General features: G+C 39.4%; 1 protein-coding gene across 1 annotated transcript in view; it reads right to left on the bottom strand.

Moving 5' to 3' along the window:
- Positions 1-243: 243 nt before the first annotated feature.
- The window catches only part of CACHD1 (cache domain containing 1), a 210,493-nt gene continuing 201,345 nt past the window's right edge, over positions 244-9,391 (bottom strand). Inside the window, exon 27 of the mRNA XM_059924016.1 lies at positions 244-2,006. Coding sequence (XP_059779999.1) covers positions 1,768-2,006 — 239 coding nt within the window. The 3' untranslated portion in view covers positions 244-1,767. The remainder of the gene's footprint in view (positions 2,007-9,391) is intronic.

Genomic DNA, 9,391 nt, shown 5'->3' with positions numbered 1-9,391 from the left:
ATTTAGATGCTCAGAAAGGGGGAGCTACAATCCACGCATTTTATTTGCTTTTAATTTTATCCCATTAGAGTCTTAAATTTCTTTGCATAGTCAAGATGGTCAGGAAGCCCCTGAAGTTGACTGTGGCACTGAAAGGAGGTCTACTTTCAGTTTGGCAACTGATCTGCTAGGTTACAAAGTGAATGTAATTTGCCTTGAGGCACAAGAAGTGGTCCATAAACAAATCACTATAGCCACTAAGACTGTCCGTTCATACAGTTTATTTCACTAGACTGCAATTTTATACACAGTATGAAGAGGTTTCCTGATAGCACACATATAGTTTACTTTCTGTACTGCTGAAGAACCACTTTTATTTTTTTTTACATTATATCGTAATACCCTATCATTAAAACATTATTCAGTGAATTTTTTCCAACTACATATAAACGGAGATTTACCACACACACGGTGCAAGAATGTCTTTATAACATATTTGGATCACAAAATGTGAATCTAAAATACATCACTGTAATTAGAACACTACTTTAAAATTACAATGCCCCATGTTATATTAGCCAGATTTGATTAAACTCTGTATACATCACAAAGCAGTTTGGTGGGTATCTTCTTGGATGACTGGCAGCAGCTTTTAACTATGATTTCAAAAGAAATCTTTATTTAAGAATCAAAATTTTGAATTTGAAAAACTTCTTCCTTTATGCGTTCAACATTCTCAGAATCAAAATGGGACATTAAAAAATTTATAGTCTCTAAAACAAGGAGAATAAATCCAACCCTCCTTTAGCTGAAAGGCTGGGGGTGTAATATTAGGTTTTGTAGAAACCTAAGGAAAGCACTGTATGGGAAATGGAAATTAGTTAAAAAAGAAACATAACATTTCTTTAAAAGCTTCCTGGATTCCTCTGCCCCTCCCCACCTCTGTCACCACCTCTGTCAAACACAGAAAAGAATACTGCATTGCAAATCAAGATCTATTTCCATGAAATGATGTTCTAAAGAAAACATATGTAAACAAGTCAGAGAGAAAGATTTCTTCATTTCCCCATTTTTGTGGAGTGAGGCAGTGGGATGGTATCAGTTAAATAAGATCTAGAACTCCTTAATCAAAGAACCGCTTCATTACACACAAAACAGCTAGGGATAATTGGTGAAAATTTCTCATGTGTTTCCTTTTCTTTCCCCCAAAGTTTGAGAATGTTTGAAAGTTCAATAAATAGTAGAAAAATAATCCTTTACTTAGAAATTTTGAGATGCATCATTTAGAGCTTAACATGAGTTCCATACAGCAACTGTGGTGTCTAGGTACCGCTAAGAAACCAGGTGAAATCTTCAAAAGCACACATTTCTCTCTGCATGTGCCACATTCCCAGTCTCCGCTGGAGCATATTTTTCTCTCTTCCAGTTAAGGAGAGCCGAATGTTTCAGGCTCCTCGGAACATTCCCCTGGCTCAGCTTAACCAAGGCTCCCAATGTTTCATTTGTAGGTTCCATCTCTGTTTAGAGGTTTGCTTGTGTTCATTCCGTTGGTATTACGGCAGGTTCATTAATCAGACTTATTTCCCCTCCATTTCACAACCAGCCTCGCATCTTCACAAATGTGATTTTTGTCGTTGTTTCTCTTGTTTTGAAATACGTTAACAGGCAGGAAAACGAGTTAAACGACTCCGGACAAAGCACAGACACAAGTGGATTTGATGCTGGCTCTTTCTCCCTCCAGAACATTCCACATCTCCCAGATCTCATCTTCTGATGGAGGTGAGGAGGTTAGCATTCCGCGTCGACAGTGTGTACGGTCACGGCCGCCTGCAGGTGGTGGCCGTGATGCAGCGTGGGGTGGTGTAGGCGGTAGTGGTGGAACTTGTGACTTAGGAGGGCAGCAGTCTGAGGTGGGGTGTCCAACTCCAAGTCTTCATCGTGGTTTCCCACGTCCACCCCGGCCGACAAGGGGTCGTTGGTGCACGGAGGGTTTTCGCTGTCTTCCTGTGGGCTCATGGTGCTGTAACCTAGAAGATGAACACAACAAACAGGCAGCTGAGGGCTTCCAGATGCAGGGAGGAGACGTCACTGCAGATTTCTGGGGCACTGGGAGGCGCTCCTACCTTTGTGTTACATAAGTGTCAATGTTTGCAGACTGTCAGCAGACCTCGAAGTGACTTATTTTTAAAGAGATCTTTCGTTAGCTCTTGCCTTAAAGCAATTACACAATAAATACATAATCATTTTAGACAATATGAACAAGAACCCTTTCCCCAAATGCCCAAACCAACAAAACCAAATCAAAAATCACCCCAATCCTTTCTGATCCATAGACCCCACAACTGACATTTGGGGAAATATCCTCCTACACTTTTCCCTGAGATAAGATTAAGGCTATTTTTTATTTTTGAGGGGAAAAAACAAACAGCTTCAAGACAAAGATCCTAACAGGACTCAGATCAGTTGGGGGCTGGTGGGGGAAGCTGAGCTTCAAAATGCCTGAATGTGAGGCCACAGTAAGAACAAAAACAGCTGCCACCATGGCAGCCCTGGTGTCATGTAATTCCTACACACCAACAAGGCACGTATTTTAACGTCCATTTTACAGGTGAGGGAAATGATGATCAGAGAGGTTAATGAACTTGCCTGAGTTCCAGTCCCTAACAAAACACTAACTCTGCATACATTCATAGCAACTAGCAAAAGAATCAGCTATTCTCTGTGTAAGCTGGTTCACTGTATTTAAAGATTAATCTCTTTTGGTATTCTAAGTAATACATGTTTCAAAAGAAAATGCCCTTGCTGATCAAAGGATTTCATTCCAAGAACCTTGGCATGTTTTTAAATATTACAAAAAAAAAATCCCCTTTAAGAATTTTGAGAAGTGACAGCTCATTAATATTTCCGCTGCATCTACAGTTAGCATCAATCAGCACTCACCCGTGGGTAGCGCTAGTCACATCCGTGGCTGCAAAACTGACATGCTTGCATACTAACCAAGCAGGAATAGTTTGTGGTTGAAAATGTTATGCTTCGTGCAAAAATGAGAAAGGCAATTCTCAGTCCTCAATGAAATGTTGTTCAAACAACATAATTCTTTCAGTCCCACTCAACAAATATTTATCAGGCACCTACTATGTATAAGACACTGTGTTGGGCACTGCAGGAGACCCAGAGACGAAAACCTGATCCCTGCACAAGGAGCTGTTACGCTAGTGCTTGAGAAATAAAACAAGTACAAGCATAGCTCAGTTCAATTATTCATTTATTGAAGACCATCAGGAGGCTGAAAGGAGAGACTATGAAACACGAATAAGAGATGTCCCTTTTCCTTAAGGATTTCACCACTGAGTAAGAGACACATATTTACAAAATTAGGCTTATTCTAGTGCAGATAATGGTAAGTGCTATAATGGAGGGTTAATTGAAATCCAGCAGAGGGCTTAACTAATGCTGGCTGAAGGACTGGGAAAGCATCACAGGAGAACTCATACTTTAGTTGGGCTTAAATGGACGAGTAGGAGTTTGGTGAAGTGGCTAGGAGTAAAGGAACAGACGAGTATGGCCAAGAGGTGTAGAAACACAAGGCTATTCCTACACCACGTGGCTAGGATGAGTGCTAGCAGGTAGATGGAGGAGAGACTTTAACTTACAAGGTTTTGAGCAGACCAGAAAAATAGCACGATCCTTTCTGTATTTTAAAAAGAGAGTTCTGGAGTCCCTCCCATCAGGAAACTTACACAAGCCTCTTAGATAGCCTCATCCACCAGAGGGCAGACAGCAGAAGGAATAAGAACTACAATCCTGCAGACTGTGAAACAAAAACCACATTCACAGAAAGACAGACAAGATAAGAAGGCAGAGGGCTATGTACCAGTTGAAGGAACAAGATAAAACCCCAGAAAAACAACTAAATGAAGTGGAGATAGGCAACCTTCCAGAAAAAGAATTCAGAATAATGATAGTGAAGATGATCCAGGACCTCGGAAAAAGAACGGAGGCAAAGATTGAGAAGATGCAAGAAATGTTTAACAAAGACCTAGAAGAATTAAGGAACAAACAGAGAAGAACAATACAATAACTGAAATGAAAACTACACTAGAAGGAATCAGTAGCAGAATAACTGAGGCAGAAGAACGGATAAGTGACCTGGAAGACAGAATGGTGGAATTCACTGCTGCAGAACAGAATAAAGAAAAAAGAATGCAAAGAAATGAAGACAGCCTAAGAGACCTCTGGGACAACATTCAACGCAACAACATTCGCATGATAGGGGTTCCAGAAGGAGAAGAGAGAGAGAAAGGACCTGAGAAAATATTTGGAGAGATTATAGTCGAAAACTTCCCTAACATAGGAAAGAAAATAGCCACCTAAGTCCAGGAAGCGCAGAGAGTCCCATACAGGATGAACCCAAGGAGAAACATGCCGAGACACATAGTAATCAAAGTGGCAAAAATTAAAGACAAAGAAAAATTATTGAAAGCAGCAAGGGAAAAACGACAAATAACATACAAGGGAACTCCCATAACGTTAACAGCTGATTTCTCAGCAGAAACTCTACAAGCCAGAAGGGAGTGGCATGATATACTTAAAGTGATGAAAGAGAAGAACCTACAACCAAGATTACTCTACCCGGCAAGGATCTCATTCAGATTCGATTGGAGAAATCAAAAGCTTTACAGACAAGCAAAAGCTACGAGAATTCAGCACCACCAAACCAGCTCTACAACAAATGCTAAAGGAACTTCTCTAAGTGGGAAACACAAGAGAAGAAAAGGACCTACAAAAACAAACCCAAAACAATTAAGAAAGTGGTCATAGGAACATACATATCGATAATTACCTTAAACGTGACTGGATTAAATGCTCCAACCAAAAGACACAGGCTTGCTGAATGGATACAAAAACAAGACCCATATATATGCTGTCTACAAGAGACCCACTTCAGACCTAGGGACACATAAAGACTGAAAGTGAAGGGATGGAAAAAGATATTGCATGCAAATGGAAATCAAAAGAAAGCTGGAGTAGCTATACTCATATCAGATAAGATAGACTTTAAAATAAAGAATGTTACAATAGACAAGGAAGGACACTACATAATGATCAAGGGATCAATCCAAGAAGAAGATATAACAATTATAAATATATATGCACCCAACATAGGAGCACCTCCATACATAAGGCAACTGCTAACAGCTATAAAAGAGGAAATCGACAGTAACACAATCATAGTGGGGGACTTTAACACCTCACTTACACCAATGGACAGATCATCCAAAATGAAAATAAATAAGGAAACAGAAGCTTTAAATGACACAATAGACCAGATAGATTTAATTGATATTTATAGGACATTCCATCCAAAAACAGCAGATTACACGTTCTTCTCAAGTGCGCACGGAACATTCTCCAGGATAGATCACATCTTGGGTCACAAATCAAGCCTCAGTAAATTTAAGAAAATTGAAATCATATCAAGCATCTTTTCTGACCACAACGCTATGAGATTAGAAATGAATTACAGGGAAAAAAACGTAAAAAAGACAAAGACATGGAGGCTAAACAATACGTTACTAAATAACCAAGAGATCACTGAAGAAATCAAAGAGGAAATCAAAAAATACCTAGAGACAAATGACAATGAAAACACGACGATACAAAACCTATGGGATGCAGCAAAAGCAGTTCTAAGAGGGAAGTTTACAGCTATACAAGCCTACCTCAAGAAACAAGAAAAATCTCAAGTAAACAATCTAACCTTACACCTAAAGGAACTAGAGAAAGAAGAACAAACAAAACCCAAAGAGAGCAGAAGGAAAGAAATAAAGATCAGAGCAGAAATAAATGAAATAGAAACAAAGAAAACAATAGCAAAGATCAATAAAATTAAAAGCTGGTTCTTTGAGAAGATAAACAAAATTGATAAACCATTAGCCAGACTCATCAAGAAAAAGAGGGAGAGGACTCAAATCAATAAAATTAGAAATGAAAAAGGATAAGTTACAACAGACACCGCAGAAATACAAAGAATTCTAAGAGACCACTACAAGCAACTCTATGCCAATAAAATGAACAACTTGGAAGAAATGGACAAATTCTTAGAAAGGTATAATCTTCCAAGACTGAACCAGGAAGAAATAGAAAATATGAACAGACCAATCACAAGTAATGAAATTGAAACTGTGATTAAAAATCTTCCAACAAACAAAAGTCCATGACCAGATGGCTTCACAGGTGAATTCTATCAAACATTTAGAGAAGAGCTAACACCCATCCTTCTCAAACTCTTCCAAAAAATTGCAGAGGAAGGGACACTCCCAAACTCATTCTATGAGGCCACCATCACCCTGATACCAAAACCAGACAAAGATACTACATAAAAAGAAAATTACAGACCAATATCACTGATGAATAGAGATGCAAAAATCCTCAACAAAATACTAGCAAACAGAATCCAACAACACATTAAAAGGATCATACACCACGATCAAGTGGGATTTATCCCAGGGATGCAAGGATTCTTCAATATACGCAAATCAATCAATGTGATACACCATATTAACAAACTGAAGAATAAAAACCATATGGTCATCTCAATAGATGCAGGAAAAGCTTTTGACAAAATTCAACACCCATTTCTGATAAAAACTCTCCAGAAAGTGGGCATAGAGGGAACCTACCTCAACATAATAAAGGCTGTATACGACAGACCCACAGCAAACATCATTCTCAACGGTGAAAACCTGAAAGCATTTCCTCTAAGATCAGGAACGAGACAAGGATGTCCACTCTCACCACTATTGTTCAACATAGTTTTGGAAGTCCTAGCCATGGCAATCAGAGAAGAAAAAGAAATAAAAGGAATACAAATTGGAAAAGAAGAAGTAAAACTGTCACTGTTTGCAGATGACATGATACTATACATAGAGAATCCTAAAAATGCCACCAGAAAACTACTAGAGCTAATCAATGAATTTGGTAAAGTTGCAGGATACAAAATGAATGCACAGAAATCTCTTGCATTCCTATACACTAATGATGAAAAATCTGAAAGAGAAATTAAGGAACACTCCCATTTACCATTGCAACAAAAAGAATAAAATACCTAGGAATAAACCTACCTAGGGAGACAAAAGACCTGTATGCAGAAAACTATAAGACACTGATGAAAGAAATTAAAGATGATACCAACAGATGGAGAGATATACCATGTTCTTGGATTGGAAGAATCAATATTGTGAAAATGACTATACTACCCAAAGCAATCTACAGATTCAATGCAATCCCTATCAAATTACCAATGGCACTTTTATGGAACTAGAACAAATAATCTTAAAATTTGTATGGAGACAGAAAAGACCCCTAATAGCCAAAGCAGTCTTGAGGGAAAAAACGGAGCTGGAGGAATCAGACTCCCTGACTTCAGACTATACTACAAAGCTACAGTCATCAAGACAATATGGTACTGGCACAAAAACAGAAACATAGATCAATGGAACAAGATAGAAAGCCCAGAGATAAACCCACGCACCTATGGTCAACTAATCTATGACAAAGGAGGCAAAGATATACAATGGAGAAAAGACAGTCTCTTCAATAAGTGGTGCTGGGAAAACTGGACAGCTACATGTAAAAGAATGAAATTAGAACACTCCCTAACACCATACACAAAAATAAACTCAAAATGGATTTGAGACCTAAATGTAAGACTGGACACTATAAAACTCTTAGAGGAAAACATAGAAGAACACTCTTTGACATAAATCACAGCAAGATCTTTTTTGATCCACCTCCTAGAGAAATGGAAATAAAAAGAAAAATAAACAAATGGGACCTAATGAAACTTCAAAGCTTTTGCACAGCAAAGGAAACCATAAACAAGACGAAAAGACAACCCTCAGAATGGGAGAAAATATTTGCTAATGAATCAATGGACAAAGGATTAATCTCCAAACAGCTCATGCAGCTCAATATTAAAGAAACAAACAACCCAATCCAAAAATGGGCAGAAGACCTAAATAGACATTTCTCCAAAGGAGTCATACAGATGGCCAAGAAGCACATGAAAAGCTGCTCAACATCACCAATTATTAGAGAAATGCAAATCAAAACTACAATGAGGTATCACCTCACACCAGTTAGAATGGGCATCATCAGAAAATCTACAAACAACAAATGCTGGAGAGGGTGTGGAGAAAAGGGAACCCTCTTGCACTGTTGGTGGGAATGTAAATTGATACAGCCACTATGGAGAACAGTATGGGGGTTCCTTAAAAAACTGAAAATAAAATTACCATATGATCCAGCAATCCCACTACTGGACATATACCCAGAGAAAACCATAATTTCAAAAACACACATGCACCACAGTGTTCATTGCAGCACTATTTGCAATAGCCAGGTCATGGAAGCAACCTAAATGTCCATTGAGAGACGAATGGATAAATAAGTTGTGGTACACATATACAATGGAATATTACTCAGCCATAAAAAGGAACGAAATTGAGTCATTTGTTGAGACGTGGATGGATCTAGAGACTGTCATACAGAGTGAAGTAAGTCAGAAAGAGTAAAACAAATATCGTATATTAACGCATGTATGTGGAACCCAGAAAAATGGTACAGATGAGCCGGTTTGCAGGGCAGAAATTGAGACACAGATGTAGAGAACAAACGTATGGACACCAAGGGGGGAAAACCGCCATGGGGTGGGGATGGTGGTGTGAATTGGGTGATTGGGATTGACATGTATACACTGATGTGTATAAAACTGATGACTAATAAGAACCTGCTGTATAAAAAAAAAAAAAAAAAAAAGAGAGTTCTGGGACTTCCCTGGTGGCGCAGTGGTTAAGAATCCGCCTGCCAATGCAGGGAACGTGGGCTCGATCCCTGGTCCGGGAAGATCCTACATGTCGTGGAGCAACTGAGCCTGTGCGCCACAACTACTGAGCCTGCGCTCTAGAGCCAGCGAGCCACAAATACTGAAGCCCGCGTCCTGCAACTACTGAAGCCCACGTGCCTAGAGCCCGTGCTCCACCACAAGAGAAGCCACTGCAATGAGAAGCCCGCGCACCGCAATGAACAGTAGCCCCCGCTCGCCACAACTAGAGAAAGCCTGCGCGCAATGAAGACCCAACGCAGGCAAAAATAAATAAATAAATTTATATATAAAAAAAGAGAGAGAGAGTTCTGGTGGCAGTTTGGAGGCTGAATAAAAAGGAGAGAGAGGGAGGCAGTTAGGAGGTTATTGCAACAGCCCAGCTGAGAGTTGTTGAATTAAAACTATGGGATTGGACAGACAGCTCTGGGGTGGAAACAGTAGTAGTTCATCAGCAATTTGATGTGGGGGGCTGGGGGGTGAGGGGTGGTTAAAGAGGACTGCAACTTACAGTCAGGATGATAAGAG

This window comes from Balaenoptera ricei, chromosome 1 (genome assembly GCF_028023285.1).
Source record: "Balaenoptera ricei isolate mBalRic1 chromosome 1, mBalRic1.hap2, whole genome shotgun sequence".
Lineage (NCBI taxonomy): Eukaryota > Metazoa > Chordata > Mammalia > Artiodactyla > Balaenopteridae > Balaenoptera > Balaenoptera ricei.
The sequence above is the reverse complement of the archived record's forward strand: the minus strand, read 5'-3'. Positions and strand labels throughout refer to the sequence as shown.